This window comes from Sapajus apella, unplaced genomic scaffold (genome assembly GCF_009761245.1).
Source record: "Sapajus apella isolate SASKATOON/1434 unplaced genomic scaffold, GSC_monkey_1.0 scaffold29, whole genome shotgun sequence".
NCBI classification, from domain to species: Eukaryota; Metazoa; Chordata; class Mammalia; order Primates; family Cebidae; genus Sapajus; species Sapajus apella.
The window spans coordinates 17,860,089-17,877,729 of record NW_022436969.1 but is presented as its reverse complement, the minus strand read 5'-3'; the positions used below and the strand labels follow the sequence as shown (position 1 = coordinate 17,877,729).

The window sequence follows — 17,641 nt, the reverse complement described above, 5'->3', positions numbered from 1 at the left end:
TTGCTCCCCTCCCTCTCTCCCCCTCCCATTCCTCCTCCCCTCTCTTTCTTCCCTCCTTCCCTCCCTCCCTCTCTCCTTCCTTCCTTCCTTCCTTCCTTCCTTCCTTCCTTCCTTCCTTCCTTCCTTCTCTCCTTCCCTCCGCCTCTGTTTCTCTCTCTCTGTTCTCTTTCTTTCCTTCAATATCTCTCCCTGTCTTTCTTTGTCACCACCCCCATATTTTCTTGTCCTGTGCTGGAAACGGCTTTAGTGCTTGCCTGGTGGAATCTCTAGAATATCTTAAAGTTTTTTTTTTTACTAACAGCCATCGATGATTAAATTGGTTTAGTCCAAAAACCAAGTATTTGCTTTTGAAGAAATGGGCTATTCTCACCTTAGTGTTTCTACATGAAGCTGAAAGAGCTCCCTGCTTAGAGTGACTAAAGTCACCTTCCTTAAAAAGATGCTCCCAAGTGTTAGAGATCTCTTTGAGTCATAAAATAACTGACTCCTGAACCCAGGACGCTGAGGTTGCGGTGAGCCGAGATTGCACCATTGCACTCCAGCCTGGGTAACAAGAGTGAAACTCCGTCTCAAAAAAAAAATAATAATAATAACTGACTGGTGATTTTGATTAGTTCTCTTTGGAAATGAGAGTCCTGTTTTACATTAAGCAGGCGAAACTTTGATGTATTTCACATATTTAAACCTTAGTTTTGATTTTTTAGTATTTAAACATACTGAGAATACTGGTCTCTGAGACACTAAACAAGTTCATTTAGTAGTGCTTTAAAATAATTTTTAACTTATAACAAATAACTGGAAGCAGAATTTCTTTCAGCAGGGTACGCCTGTTATAGGAACATGTTTAGCGGCAGTTTTCCGGGGGGAGAGGGTCCGGGAATAAGGAAGCGCTTATTGTAGGAGCCACTGCCACTTGCTGATGGGTCGGAAGCACAGCCGAGGCCTTTTGGAGATGCGTAGTATTGGAAACACCGTTCATGTGTGCTTTCTTTTCTTTTCTTCTTTTTGGCCCTTTTATGTCTGGCTCTCCTAAAAAGATCAAGGAATGGCTCTGTCCCTCCTTTGAAGTCCTTTAGCACTTCCAGTTCTCTCTCCTGCTCACTTCACTTTCTTTTTTTTTTTTAAGAGAGGAAAAAAAGAAAAAGAAAGAAAGAGAGACAGAAAGAAAAAAAAAATGAAAGAGAGAAAGAAAGAGGAAGAGAAAGAGGGAGAGAGAAAGGGAGTCTTGCTTTATGGCCCAGGCTAGAATGCAGTCTAAAAATGGGTATTGAAAACCTCTTTTATGCCAATATTTGTGCTTAACAATGGAGACAGGAAGGAATAAGGGAGGAAAATAACAAACAAGCAGCCAACCAATATTTCATTTAAACCTGTGAATGCTATGCAGTTACTGAGGAGTGATTTACTTCCAATTATGTAGTCACTTTTAGAGTAGGTGTGATGTGGTACTGAGAAGAATGTATGTTTTGTGGATTTGGGGTGGAGAGTTCTGTAAATGTTTATTAAGTTTACTTGTTCCAGGTCTGAGTTCAAGTCCTGGATATCCTTGTTAATTTTGTCTTGTCGATCTGTTTAATATTGACAATGTGATGTTAAAGTCTCCCACTATTGTTGTGTGGGAGTCTAAGTCTCTTTATAAGTCATTAAGAACTTGCCTTATGTGTCTGGGTGCTCCTGTATTGGGTGTGTGTATATTTAGGATCGTTAGCTCTTCTTGTTGCATCGATCCTTTTACCATTATGTAATGTCCTTCTTTGCCTCTTTTGATCTTTGTTGCTTTAAAGTCTATTTAATCAGAGGCGAGAATTGCAACTCCTGCTTCTTGTTTACTTATTTATTTATTTATTTATTTATTTTTCCTCTCCATTTGGTTGGTAAATCTTCCTCCATCCCTTTGTTTTGAGTCTTTGTGTATCCTTGCGTGAGATGGGTCCGGATGCAGCATACTGATGGGTTTTGGCTTTTTATCCAATTTGCCTGTCTGTGTCTTTTGATTGGGGCATTTAGTTGATTTAAATTTAGGATTAATAATAATATATGTGAGTTTAATACTGCTATTTTAATGCTAGCTGGCTGTTTTGCCCATAAGTTGATGTAGATTCTTCATTATGTTGATGCTCTTTACCTTTTGGTATATTTTTGGAATGGCTGATACTGGTTGTTCCTTTCTATGTGTAGTGCTTCTTTCAGAAGCTCTTGTAAAGCAGGCCTGGTGGTGATGAAATCTCTGAGTGCTTGCTTGTTCACAAAAGATTTTATTTTTCCTTCACTTATGAAGCTTAGTTTGGCTGGGTATGAAATTCTGGGTTGAACGTTCTTTTCTTTAACGATGTTAAATATTGGCATCCATTCTCTTCTGGCTTGTAGGGTTTCTGCTGAGAGATCTGCTGTGAGTCTGACAGACTTTCCTTTGTGGGCAACCTGACCTTTCTCTCTGGCTTCCCTTAGCATTTTCTCCTTCATTTCAACCCTGGTGAATCTGACGATTATGTGCCTTGGGGTTGCTCTTTTTGAGGAATATTTTTACAGTATTCTCTGTATTACCTGGAGTTGAATATTGTCCTGACTTGCTAGGTTGGGAAAGTTTTCCTGAATAATATCCTGAAGAATATTTTCCAACTTGGATTCATTCTCTTTGTCACATTCAGGTGCACCTATCAAATGTAGATTAGGTCTTATCACATAGTCCCATATTTCTTGGAGACTTTGTTCATTCCTTTTTACCCTTTTTTCTCTAATCCTGTCTTCTCGTTTTATTTCATTGAGTTGATCTTCGACCTCTGATATCCTTTCTTCTGCTTGATCAGTTCGAATGTTAAAACTTGGACATACTTTGCGAAGTTCTCATATTGTGTTTTTCAGCTCCATTAATTCACTTATATTCCTCTCTAAATTGTCTATTCATTTCGTCAAACCTTTTTTCAAGGTTCTTAGTTTCTTTGCATTGGGTTGGAACATGTTCTTTTAGCTCACAGAAGTTTCTTATTATCCACCTTCTGAAGCCTGATTCTGACAATTCATCACACTCATTCTCTAACAGGCCTTGTTCTGTTGCGAAGGCCACATTGCTGGCAGCTGGTAGACCTGGAATTCACACTGGGGGCTGCCTGACTTGAAGCCTGGGTTTTTCCTCCTTACCAATGCCATTGTTCCTAGGCACTAGTGATCTCAGAGTTTGGATTCCAACAGCGTTGATATAAAATACGTGATTAGAATTAACATTTCCATTTGAAGCCTTGAACACACAGGCTAGACACTCAATGTGCCATAGTTAAATAGAACTTACTGTCTTGAAATAATTCCACATGATGTAGATTTACGCATATGCTGGGAATTGGGCTGGGGAAGGAAGAGCTGTTGCCATGGGCACCGGCTGGAAGCAAAGCTATCCTGCCAGGGTCCTCTGGCTTCCTAAGCCAAGAAGGCGGGGAGCATCATCTGTTTCTCTTCCAACTCATCTTATGGTAGGAGCTGTATAGGAGCAACTTTCCTGCCAGTGCTCACTCCTTATTCATCCATTCCTGTCCTGGAAGGTAGTGACAAAATCTGATTCGTAAGAATTGGAAGGTTAACCTATGAAGGGATAGATTTAAAGACTTGGTGAACTTGAGTTTTACCTGTAGTACCTCAACCGGGACTTGTTACTTCTACCAAACCTCTCGCTCCTTATGACATTTTTGTCATATTTCTGAAGCCATTACAGGACATTTTATAGATCTTTCTTTTTTTCAGATGAAAGCATCTTAATAGCTGGGGAAATTGGGGCTGAGCAGTTGACTTGCCCGAAGACGCAGAGTTGGCTGGAGGTGGCACCAAGTGGCACCAACTTCAGTCCGAAGCACAAAGAAGCAAAGAATAATAATTTTGCTCTCTATTTCTATTTGGTTCTTTTGTCCAAGAAGATCAAAGAATTACCAAACTACTTCCCTTCGCCTTTGTGCACATTGAATGGAGAAAAGTTTTTCTCACCTCATTTTCCAAATAGTGAGAAAGATCATGGTGGGCAAATTTAGCCAGTAGTTTATTAAGATAAAATTAAGAATCACAGCATCTCTCACCCCTGTACCCCAGTACTTTGGGAGGCTGAGGGGGGTGGATCACGAGGTCAGTAGTTAAAGACTAGACTGGCCAACATGGTGAAACCCCGTCTCTACTAAAAAATACAAAAATTAGCTGGGCATGGTGGCTCGTGCCTGTAATCCCAGCTACTTGAGAGGCCGAGGTAGGAGAATTTCTTGAACTGGGACCTGGGAGGTGGAGGTTGTGGTGAGCCGAGATCACGCCACTGCACAGCATCTCAGGGAAAAAGGACTCATAGAGGTATTCATTTAAGAGCTGAGGAAATCCAGGCTCAGAAGTTCCCCAAAGACACAGAGTCGGCTGGAGGTGGCACCAGGCTGAGACTAGATTTTAGGTGCTGGGTCCTGTAGGCTTGCGTGGTTCCTGAGGGAGAGGGAGAGGGATGGATCTCGATCTTCGGCTTACTCATTCTTCCGCTCAGGCATTATTGGTATTCACTCCAGCCAGACGCTGACCTAGAGTCATTTTTGTTTTTATTTTTTGGAAAAGGGTAGTGGGGGAGAAGAACTGGGGAGAGACAAGTCAGTAAATTAATGATCTCTTTGCGAATGTGTGCAGTGTGCACAATGGGGCATGCTGAGTTGAGGTAGAACAGAAGACATTTGCCTGGGGTTCAGGAAATATCTGGGCTTGGCTGGAAGGATGAGTGTGGCGTGAACGGATCTATGAAAGGTACAAAGGGAAGGAAATTGAAATGGAGCTGAAGAGCGTGGAGATCACGCTCAGTGGAAGATGTTGTATCTGTCCCTGTCTGAATGCACGTCCTTCTATTTCTGCCTAGATGATGCCTGACCGTTTCTCTTGCTCTAGAATCTCTCCTCAAATTTGTTTTCAAATATTGCTGCAGTTTTACTATTATACTTAACCACATCGATGAGTAGAAGCCACTCTTTCCTTCTTGGTTGTGAAAACCCTGGGATCAGGAAAAGTTCGGTCATTCATCATAGTGCCCCGGAGGTGCCTGGCACAGTGCTGCGCACCTAAGAGGTGCTTGTTAAAAGTTTATTGACTTTATTCAAACATTCATTCTCACCCGCTTTTTCTGATGAATATGTGCAAATCATGGAGCTGTTACTGAACAGAATCCGGCCATCCTCCAAAATTCATGTCATTAGAAACCTTAATCTTATTAACCTGGAATACTATATTATTAGAATACCTTGATATTATTATCCTGGAATATTATTAAATAGTTCCAGGATTTTTCACTGAATCATGCTCTTTGTAGTTGTTGGAGGTGCTGTTTTTATTGCTCAGTCAGAGACTACCAGGTTTCAAAGAACGTACTGATTAACAGGGTAGCTTCTTTCTAATGCCAGCCTCCTGTGATCAAGTTATAGATGTTCACTTAGGCGAATGGGTAAGATTAAGAGTAAAATAAATAGAAAACAAAATGTATTTGAATGTTTTTTGAAAATCACAAATTTCTCAATTTAGATTGAGAAACTTAGAAACTTAAATTCCTATTTTTCCAAATTTCTCCATGGATTGAATAAGTAGCTTTGGTTTTCAAAATAAAAACTCCCAACACCAGAGGCCACCCTGATTATTTAACAACATAAAAAAGTCATATTATTTTATTTCATTCTGGAGAAAATGATCTGGAAATATTGCCCCAGATCCTCTAGCTAAGAATTGCAAATCGGCCGGGCACGGTGGCTCATGCCTATAATCCCAACACTTTGGAAGACCGAGGCGGGCAGATCATGAGGTCAGGAGATCAAGACCATCCTGGCTAACACAGTGAAACCCTGTCTCTACTAAAAACACAAAAAATTATCTAGGCATGGTGGCATGCACCTGTAGTTCCAGCTATTCTGGAGGCTGAGGCAGGAGAATCGTTTGCACTCGGGAGGCTGAGGTTGCAGCGAGCCAAGGTTGTGCCACTGTACTCCATCTGGGTGACAGTGAGACTCTGTCTCAAAAAAAAAAAAAATTGCAAATCATTTTCTTTTCAGAACATCACATTGATTTTAACTATGGATCAAGCAAATATAACATTTTATAAACACAAAAACCTTTTTTTCCCAAAATGGAAAAAAACCCTCACACTTCACTTACACGCAAATGAGTTAAGATTTTGAACACTTGGCTTCGGAATTATTAGAAAAATATTGGTGAAGAAGTTGTTGTAATGAGCCTCAGGCCTAGCCAACATTTCAGATACTTTAGTTTTAACGACAGGGAAAATATATTCTGCTGGGAAGAAACCCAAAAGCCTCTAAAAATGAATTATTAAATGATCTGGAAGTGTCTCAGCTGTGGGAATTATGGTAGTAGCATTGTTGTCTGTCACCTTGGTGGGAATCTTCTAGTAGGTTAACATGGTCCCGAAATGCACTTCAAAAGGCCAAGTGTACTCGGGCTATGAGGAAGGTGTTTAAAAATAAAAACACTAGTGAATGAGAAGGAATTTATTTCATGCTTGATGGAGTTTGGCTTTATAAATTTTTTAGCTGCTAGTTAAATCCACAGATAGAGAAATGATTCTATTGTGTGCCCTGACTGAAAGAAAAAAAGTATAAATTAGTATCACAGAAACAGCAACTAAAGTGAATAACATTTCTCAACAAAAGTAATGCAGACTAATTTAGGACGTCCTTGATGAAGTAGTGGGAAACTGTGTCACGCTATGTAGCTGCAGTCCTTGTTCTACCCTTGATTTGTATGTGTAAAACCAGGCATTGCTTCTTGGTGTGGTCCTGATCCTAATGCTCCTTCTCACTTTCCGATTTCCTAGCCCTCCTCCTGCTCAATGCTCATGTGATTCCCCTTTATTGAAATATTTCAGTAGTCTGCAAGGAGTCAGCAACCTGAGGGAGTTTTTTTAAAAAAAATTCTGTTTAAAACATGCTTGCTCTAATAGACGTTTCTAACCTTTGCTTTTTTTTTTCTTTTTTTTTGAGATGGAGTCTCGCTTTATTGCCCAGGCTGGAGTGCAGTGGCATGAACTTGGCTCACTGCAGCCTCCACCTCTCAGGTTTAAGCAATTCTCTTGCCTCAGCCTCCCAAGTTGCTGAGACCACAGGTGTGCGCCACCACGCCCCACTAATTTTTTTGTATTTTTGGTAGAGATGGATTGGCTAAGCGAGTCTTGAACTCCTGACCTCGAGTGATCCACCCACCTTGACCTCCCAAAGTACTGGATTACAGGTGTGAGCCCCAGCGCCAGGCCCCAGGCTTCTTTTCATCTTTGAACAGATGCGTTTCTTTGCCACAAAAGAATAGTGATTACTCAGGCCGGGTGCAGTGGCTCATGCCTGTAATCCCAGCACTTTGGGAGGCTGAGGCGGACGGATCACGAGGTCAAGAGATCGAGACCATCCTGGCCAACATGGTGAAACCCTGTCTCTACTAAAAATACAAAAATTAGCCAGGCGTGGTGGCGTGTGCCTGTAGTCCTAGATACTCAGGAGGCTGAGGCAGGAGAATCTCTTGAACCCAGGAAGCACAGGTTGTAGTGAGCCGAGATCATGCCACTGCACTCCAGCCTGACAACAGAGCCAGACTCTGTCTCAAAAAAAAAAAAAAGCATAGCGATTACTCTATAACTATGAAAAGGGAGTAAATATAATATGTAAAGCATCCTTTTAAGTGAAGATTTTTTTGTCAAATATTAGCTTATCTGAGAAGGAAGATTTAGTTTTAGTGAGAAAACAACCCAGATATTTTTATGAAATTAATTATTTGAAGGTTTTACTTGCATAGGCATGCTAATGAAGTATATTTCTTCTAAATATACTTTCAATAAAAAAGCAATCTTTCTTTTCATTAACAGTAAATTTAGGACAGTCAGATGTAAAGAGCTGCCTGATGCTGATTACTATAATTGAGATATTATTCTCCAAAAACAGTTAAATTTATGTTCATGAGGTCTGAGCTGCTTTTTCTTGGTGGCTCGGGGCAAAGACTCCAGTGTACAGGACGTGTGGTGCCCCCATGACTCCTGGCTCCCTGCCCTCCTCAATAACAAGATCCTGCAGTTACTCAGTGGGGAGAGGCTCGGGGCAGGTAGTGGGGAGTTCTTTTGATATCCTGCAGCTGGTAGGGGTGAATAAGAAGAAAGTGGGAACATTGGTTAACTGGTGAAGTATTTGTTGTTAATAGAGAAATGCATTGTTAAGTCAGTTCTTGTAACCTTGGTTTCTTTTTCTTGCTTGACTAGTCTGTGTGAAGGGAATGGATACAGTTGATGGTGCTGTAAATCTAAATGCATGTAATACAGAACCAAAAAAATGTCATTTTAGCTGTTTGGACAAAACACCATAGTTTAAAAGCATATTTTAAATGATTAGCGCATAGAGAAATTCGAATCAGAATACTAGAATATTATGGTCATAAAGGATGGTGGAAATTATTAATTATCTTAGTACCAAATAGAATAAATGTCAGTCCTGGATACAGGTAAGTACCACACATAAGAATGTATGTGCTACTGTAAGAGCTATGTTATTACATAAAATGTAAGTGTGTAGATACTGGTTGATGAAAATAATAATTTGAGGAGCTGCATGATTAAACATAATGACTCATATGGTTCCTCATAAAGCATTTTTTACTCTTTTTAAATAAAAAAGAAGTCCCTTTACAGGAATATGATAAAATAAGCATCTTTAAGTTAAAAATGAAAGTAAATATATAAACATAGTATATAATGTAAGTCTGTGTTATGTTTCAAAATTAAGAATAATGCTTTAGAGTACAAATTTTAAATAACTGTTTTCTCTTGAGGGGATAAGGACTTATTGCCAGAATGGGGTCCTTCCATTTGAGTAGAATTACTAACAGGTAGCTCTGTTTTATGTAAAAAGTTTTTGAAAGACTACCTAATATTTTTTTAATAGATGCACGGTAAGTTTTTTAGTGTAGCAAGTGTTAGAAAAAGAACTATTTTTGTTTTATAATTTAAAGTATTACAATGTTTATAATGGAAAAGATCATTGAACATATTAGGCAGTGCCTAAAAAATAACAATTGAAGCAATGAATTCCTTCTGTGTTACCAAAATTACACTGCGCTATTTTCAATTTCGCTGAAAAATAAACATTTCAGTAATGGTATTTCTATATGGTTTTTACAAAGAAGAGCTTATATTCTGTGATCTTTTAAGATCAAGTTGTAGTACGTTAGAGAAACGCCTCTTACCTGCGACCCTTCCAGCACGCCCTCAGCTCAGCGTCCGTGCCTGGAGAAGACTCTTCAACATCGTGTACACCATCGTGTCTAGATCTTTACAGAATCTTCCCTGCTGTTATCCCCTTTTACCAAGATAAAGTTAAATCTTCGAAGAACTGAATGGTGGTACATTTCTCACAGTCATCCAGAGACTGTTTCCTGAGTAGCTTGGACCTTGTACTGATCCCAGCTGCTTAAAGATAAAATCCGCTGAGACAAAGGGACTATACGAAGGCAGAGATCAATACTGACTTGAAAAGCGTTTTGAAAACTGAGTCTCTGTGTTCTAAAGTTTTATCCACGAAAGAAAACAAGAGTAAAGAAAGAGAAAAGAGAGAAAGGAAAACATCCTTGATAATCACAGAAAAGACTGTAAATACTACCAGAGGCAACCGGACCAAAGTGAGGACAGAATAAATGCCCCTCTTTCAAGGGAAAGATATTTGGATTGTATTGATAAATATATGCATTGGATCATCTGAACCTTTTCTTAAAGCCTGTTTTCACAATATTTTATTGTAAACATTTTCAATTAGAAAAGTAGAAAAAAATTTTACAGCGAACATACATATTCTTGCCTTGATTTTTGTTTGTTTTCAGACTGAGTCTCGCTCTGTTGCCCAGGCTGGAGTGCAGTGGTGGGATTTCGGCACACTGCAACCTCTGCCTCCTGGATTCAAGTGATTTTCCTGCCTCAGCCTTCTGAGTAGCTGGCATTACAGGCCTGCACCAACACACCTGGCTAATTTTTGTATTTTTGGTAGAGACATAGTTTCACCATGTTGGCCAGGCTGGTCTCGAACCTCAAGTGGTCCACCCGCCTCGGTCTCCTGAACTGCTGGGATTACAGGCATGAGCCACCGCCAGGCCAATTTTTTTCAATTAACATTTACTGTACTTTATTTATCAAATATCTACCCATGTATCTTCGTCCCTCTACTTATATACTAAGCCAGTATTTTTTTTTTTTCAGCTTTTATTTTCGATTCAGAGGCTACATGTGCAGGATTGTTCTCTGGGCATATTGCATAATACTGAGGTTTAGGGTACAAATAATCTCATCACCTAGGTACTGAGCACAGCCCCCAATGGTTTGTTTCTCAGGCCTTGCCTCTTGCCCTCGCTCCCCACTCTTGTGCCCAGTGTCTGTTGCTGACACCTTTGTGTCCATGAGTACCCAGTGTTTAGCTCCCACTTACGAGTGAGAATCTATAGTATTTGGTTTTCTGTTCTTGCATTAATTTGCTTAGGATAATTGCCTCCAGCTGCATCCATGTTGCTACAAAGGACACGATTTCATTATCTTATGGCTGGATAGTATTCCATGCTGCACTTTACCACGTTTTCTATCCAGTCCACTATTGATGGGCACCTAGGTTGATCCCATGTCTTTGCTATTGGGAATAGTGCTGTGACGAAAATGTGAGTGCATGTGTCCTTTTTTTGGGGGGGGATGGAGTTTCTCTCTTGCTGCTCAGGCTGGAGTACAGTGGTGTGATCTTGGCTCACTGCAACCTCCGCCTCCAGGGTTCAAGTGATTCCCTTGCCTCAGCCTCACGAGTAGCCAGGATTATAAGCATGCACCACTACACCCGGCTAATTTTGTGTTTTTAGTAGAGACAGGGTTTCATCGTGATGGCCAGGCTGGTCTCGAACTTCAGACCTCAAGTGATCCACCCGCCCTCATCTCCCAAAGTGCTGGGATTACAGGCATGAGCCATCACACCCGGCTCATGGCTTATGTGTCTTTTTGGTAGAATGATTTATTTTCCTTTGGGAATATACCCAGCCATGGGATTGCTGGGTTGTGGTAGTTTTGTTTAAATTTCCTTGAGAAATTTCCAAACTGCTTTCCACAGTGGCTGAACTAATTTACACTCCTACCAATAGTATTCCTTTTTCTCCACAGCTTCACCAATAGCTGTTGTTTTTTGGCGTTTTAATAATAGACATTCTGACTAGTGTGACATGGCATATGACTGGAAGCCAGCTTACTTTTTGATGCATTTCAAAGTGAGTTGGAGACATAAGTACACTTTATTCCTAAACATTTCCACATGTGCATTGGTATTTTTTATGATTCTTATTTTTTTGAGGTAGAATGCACATACACTAAGATACATGGATCTACCCAAATCTTAGGTGTACTGATTCTATGATTTTTCACAACTGCGTCTGCCTTTGAAACCCAAGCTTTATCGAGAAAGAAGCATATTACCCTAGAAAGTTTCTCTGTCCTTTCATAGACAATCCCCATCCCTGCAACAATGTTTTGACTTTTCTCCATAGATGAATTTTGCTTCTCCTAGAATTTCATATAGATGAAACCATGCTCTGTATCTTGTGTTTGTGTAAGGGTTCCTTCACTCAGTGCATAGACTTTCAGTCTCCTTCTGAGATTGAAAGAAGGAGATTGAAATGGGGTAAGGATGGGGTAAGGATTGGGTAAGCTCGTTCTCTGGATTTCAAGTGGCTCAGCTGATTTGGTGCATTTTGACTTTCAGGCCTGTTTCCTGCCATTCTCAATCTTGCCAGCAATGCTCACATCAGCACCAATGCCACCTGTGGCGAGAAAGGGCCTGAGATGTTCTGCAAACTTGTGGAGCACGTGCCGGGTCGGCCGGTCCGAAACCCACAGTGCCGGGTCTGTGATGGCAACAGCGCAAACCCCAGAGGCAAGTGTCACACCTTCGTTTCTGACTTCCATGGGAATGTGCACTTTCTGAAATGAGGACTGAGACTTCTGTTAGGAAGCCAGAAGCGTTGTGTTCACCTTCACTGCTATTTGTTTCCGCTAGCATTACGGTTTAGTACTTAAGAAATTTAAAGCAAGAGCTAAGAGGAGTTCATGTTTTTCTTTTCTTTTAACAGAACGTCATCCAATATCACATGCCATAGATGGCACCAATAACTGGTGGCAAAGCCCCAGTATTCAGAATGGGAGAGAGTATCACTGGGTCACAATCACTCTGGACTTAAGACAGGTAGGTGAGGCCAGAACCATGGAAGAGTGTCTATGAGCTGCTGAACTGTGGTCTTCTGATGACTTTTGGGAAAGTCTGGCTTCTTTCTGAACATGTATACATTCTGCTCTCACTGTGTTCCATGAGGTGAAGGCAAGTGGTTTACCGAAGGAGTCCCTAGTGCCATTTCTTGTCACTTTTATCATTCCCATGTGTCTTTGGGGAGATGGGTGAAATTGCTTCCATATGGTTGATGCTCTTTGAAGCTGTGTCAGCAGGGCACACTCATCCATCCAGGATACTGTGTAGGTTGTTTGCTGGCTGCCGACAGATGCATGGGGAGGGAGAGGGGGAAAACGTGTATTTCCTATCTTTGAGCTTACTGTCTTGCAATTGTCATTGTGCAAGTTATTGTGTAAGGATTATATAAGGCGAGAAGAAAAAAATAACAAGGCAGTGTTAAACCTCTTGACTGTGTTTCCCCTGCCAGATGCAGTCTGTCTGGGCCAGGTAAGCTGGAGTTGCCCAATACTAACTTAAGCAGAGCCTTCAGCATGAGTTGGGAAAGGGAAGGTATGACTGACTCCACGCACACCTGCATCCTCTTACCTTGCTTCAAGGCCACATAGGAGAATGGAGAGAAATGATATGAGTAGAGAGATGGCAGGTGTTTTGGAGATGTTGTCCGGGTTCTGATTGGAGCTCGACAGAAAACGATCTCATGAATTCTTGTTTATTTCCATTCAGTTTCTCCTGTTAGAACTCATAAATTTCATGTAAAATATGAGATTGGTTAAAAGAGACAAATAATTGTGCATTGTAGGATTTAAATAGGAATTATGGGGATTTAATGACAATCAATTCTTTAAATAAGTGATAGTTTAAAAATATGCAGGATTTTTTTTTAATGGAGTCTCTGTTACCAAGCTGGAGTGCAGTGATGCGATCTCAGCTCACTGCAACCTCTGCCTCCCGAGTTTAAGTGATTCTGCTGCCTCAGCTTCTGGAGTACCTGGGCTACAGATGCGTGCCACCATGCTCGGCTATTTTTTCTGTATTTTTAGTAGAGAAGTGGTTTCGCCATGTTGGCCAGGATGGTATCGATCTCTTGACCTCATGATCTGCCCACCTCAGCCTCCCAAAGTGCTGGGATTACAGGCGAGAGCCACTGCACACAGACAAGACCCCCATTTTGACTCTGGCCTTTGTGTTTATCTGAGTGGTGAGAATGGTTCTCCGGAAGATTTTGGTTTTCCTAACACCTTTCTAACATATTTTCCTTTTTCTAAAGGAAAAGTAAAATTGTATTCATTATTAGGAATGTCATATTATCTGAGCTTGGCCAAATTAAGACCTGGTGGTGAGTCTGTCCTTTGTCTTGAAATGTGTCATGCTTGACTTCATCCTGAAGGGATGGACTAAGTCAGTCTGAGGAATTCCAGAAGGGAGTATCCACTTTAGATCTTTAAGGCATATTTCAAAAAGCAAACACAGACATATAGCTACAGATCGCTTTAGGTAATTTTTAGTGTTTTAGGGTGGGCTCTTAAATAAGATCACTTGAAATAATTAGTCTTCAGAAATTTCTGTCCCTTTTACACAGTATAAAAATGCTGCTGTACTTTCAGTTTTTTTTTTTTAAAAAGCACATTATGCTTATACTTGATCAAGCCTTTTTGATATTTATTTATTTATTGAGCCTTTTTATTACAAACACTTTTGAACATGTAGAAAGTGTATTGCAGTGAATACACACATACCCACCCTTGAGATTTGGGGATTTCAAAACAGTGGACCGTGTTCATTTCAGTGAATTGCAGTCATCATAACGTTTTACCAATTCCTCAGTTTTTGTCTTTAAAAAAAAGACATTTGTTCTAAATAGATACCATGCTATTTTAGCCCCCTTGGGCAAAAGTTACAATAATTTCTTAATAACTATTTTGCCATCCAGATTCATTTTTCTCAATTTATCCACTAGTGTCTTTTACCACCTTTTTTTAAAAACCAGGATCCAGTAAGGATCACTTGCTGCATTGGATTGTTATACTTCTTAAATTTCTTCTAATCCTAATTATCCTTCAGTTAAAAAAAATGATATTGAATATGTGACTAGACTAGACTAGCCCAGTTGTCTTGTAGAATGTGCCACCTTCTGGATTTGTCAGTTTGGTTCATCATGGTTTTATTTAACATATTCTTTTGTGCTCTCTATTTCCTTTACACCAAATTTAGCTCTAGAGACCTGATTAGATTCCAGTTAAATATTTTTTGCAAGAGCACATCACCAGCAATCCTGGCTATATCCTCTCACCTCACATCAGGAGGCACCCAGGGCTGGTTGTCCCACCAGTAGTGATGCTAAATTTGAATTCTGTTTGGGTGTTAAAAGTCAGGTTTCTCCCTTGTGAAGTTACCTTCTGTTTTCTCCCCCATATCCTCCTTGTTTCTCAGGTCTCACTGACATTCAGATCTATAGAGTGGCAACACCTTCTGATGGTTGTTATTATGGTGGTCACCCACATCCTAAATATGCTCATGTTAAGTTTTTTAGATTAAATTTGGTATGAAAATGCAAATTTTAGAATTCTCCTGGAGAAATCATGGACTGCTGTCTAATACATTACAGACTTGGTTCCCTTGGTTCTCAGCTGAGAAACGGCATCAGGGCATCAGCTTGGTCCTGAGACCTTCAGGACAGGGATGGAGGAAATAAAGAAGCAATTCCATTTATGTATTAACTCTTGGGTTTTGGTGGCGTGATGTGGTGGAGATGCATGAAGTGTGGTAGGGTGATATATACAAAGTGAAATCTGATAGCATGAACGACGTAGAGCACCTAACAAACTCGTCACATTTAATAAACCCGAATTTTCTTTCCCTGTGTCATATTTCTAATCCACAAATTACTTTAGATATCCAAAGATCTTCAGATATCACCAAGGGAAATGTTAAACAAGGCCTTAATAGAATCTAATTACAGGTAACTAACAGGAATAAGGAGTGCAGCTATGCAGATTTTGAGAAAATAAATTCATAACTCAATAACTATTGTTTTTTTCTGATTAGGATATTAAGAGGGAATCATCATAATTAAAAGGAAGATACAGATAAGTGTAAACAGGCAGAAACACATCATGTCTTCACTCGGTAACAATCGCTAATTGGTATCTTGGGATATTTACTTTGTCATTTGCATACAATTCTGTGCATTTAATAATGCTATGATAATACCATCATGTATTACATACTTACTGTGCCAGACACTGTGCTGTGCACTTGATCAGGATTATGTCATTGAATTCTCACAATCGACTTTGAGTTGGCTCCTGTTATTATTCCCTTTTGACAGATGATGAAACTGAGACTTACACTGTTTAAGAAGCTTACTCAAGGGTAGGGCGCCCTGAAGCTTAAGACCCTGGGCTCTGCAGCATTGCACCGCTCCGACCCTCCAGCCAAGACAGATTATGTGACTTATAAATTTGTGTTCTAATGTTTCATATAATTTTATAGCATGAACATTTCCCAGTATAACTGAAACTCATGATTAATAATTGTTAAAGCTGTGTTAATAGTTTCTCTACAGCTTACCCATCATTTGCCTAAGAATTCTCAGGCCTGACATTTTGGTGCTTTTTCTGTTATGGGTAATAACTTGAGCTTTGAGTGAAAAAGGGTTCATTTCATACATACACCAGTGAAGTAATAGAGTGAATATAAATCATGTTCAAGGTTCGTATGACAAATTTATGGTTAATTTTGTTTTGAGCGTCTTTTAAAAGAGGAATGTTATTGACAGGTACACATATAAGAATGTATAGGTATAGGTTATAGCATTTTTTTCTCATCCGTATTATTTCATCTGCCTTTCCCAACAATTCTGGAATGCGAGTGGTCTCTTTGCAGGTACAAAAATCGCAGCACAGAGCAAGCGGGTCATAGGCTTGCCCAGAGTCTGGCTGCCTGTGCTGAAACTAGGTCTGGAAACCAGGACCTCTGGTTCCCTCTACACCATGCCACGCTGTCTCCTTGTCTTTGGTCTCCAATTATTGTTTTCCTTTGTTCTAACTTTATGGGGAGACTGATAAGAGCTCTTGCAATTCCCTCTTGATGTTGGGAGTGTTCAGATTCTAGTCCTTTCCCTCTTGTTCTGTTTGCCTATACCACTGCTCAGCGGGGTCCTCTCTCTCCCTGTGAATCCAGCAGGGTATTTACACTTCCTCCTTGCTTTTGCAGTGGTTGGTAGAATTGGGTGCTGCCTAACATTTTTTTTTTTTTTTGGCCAAGAAACAGGAAAGTAAATCAGTATTTTCTACTTTCCTTAAAATACTTTTAAACTCAGCCGACATTTCACTGGAAGCAAGGGTCAGATTTGTGAGTAAAGATGTGTAATGGTCTTTTAGAAGATAAGATCTGTTTTGTAAAAAAGGAAAGTTTCCTATGGCATTGAAAATAAAGCTGCCTTTTGGAGCAGTGCTTTATTTTATGTGTAGGTTTAATTAGGAAGTAGCACTTTGTTGTGGGAACATAATCACAGAGGAGCCTTTGTTTTATGCAAACCTTTAGACAAGAGCTACTTGTTTGCTGGGTTTTGTAAAATCTCATTAATTCAGATGTCAGTTGTTTTTTCTCCCAAAGTTCTAAAAAATTGACCAGTACTGGGTGAGGTTTATTATTATATCATTCAAATATAAAGTGTTCATTAAGCACATTGACAAGGCCAACAAAAAAATAGGCAAATTTCACATTCTTAACATAAAATCTTTAAAGACTGATGACAAGAATTGCATGCAAATTGCAGCTTCTCATTACCAGTGGATTTTTGCTGTTCCTGAAAAGAGAGTAGGCAGAGACCCTTCCTAGAAGCACTCAGATAGAAATTACTTTCACTGTATGCTTGTTTGTACTCATAATTATTCTATTCCAGTTTTCTATTACTTCATACTGGCCTCCACCAATTTCAAATATTAAGGTTTTTAAAATTTGCTTGGTAAAATAAATAGATTGGAAGAAATCTTAAGCTCATCATTATGATTTGGAAGTAAGCCACCCAAAATTCCTGCCCTTCAGGCATTTTTACCTTTGTTGTCATGTTCTCTGTGAAGCTGCTACCCTCAGAAATAGGTCTTTCTTTTTTTTTTTCACATTTTCATTATCTGATTTTACTTTCTCATGCATAGCTTCTCTGCTGGTTATCTATTGTGTAAGAAATCACTGGAAACTTTGTGGCCTAAAACAGCAACATTCATTTTATATGTTTCCTGATTTCAGTGGGGTCAGGTTTCAGGAAGGTCCTGGCTAAGTGGGTATGTCTAAGGCTGCAGACCATGGGGGCTAGAGTTGGAGCAGCTTAGGGGAGAAGGTCTCTGGGGCAGCTGAAGGAAGGGGTTCAGGGCACCTGGGGAAGAGAGTGCTGGACC

At 40.0% G+C, this 17,641-nt stretch overlaps 1 protein-coding gene across 1 annotated transcript in view; it reads left to right on the top strand.

The window, feature by feature from the left end:
- Window positions 1-17,641, top strand: part of LAMA1 (laminin subunit alpha 1) — a 173,416-nt gene that overhangs the window by 25,550 nt on the left and 130,225 nt on the right. Inside the window, exons 2-3 of the mRNA XM_032293344.1 lie at window positions 11,760-11,930; window positions 12,127-12,239. Coding sequence (XP_032149235.1) covers window positions 11,760-11,930; window positions 12,127-12,239 — 284 coding nt within the window. The remainder of the gene's footprint in view (window positions 1-11,759; window positions 11,931-12,126; window positions 12,240-17,641) is intronic.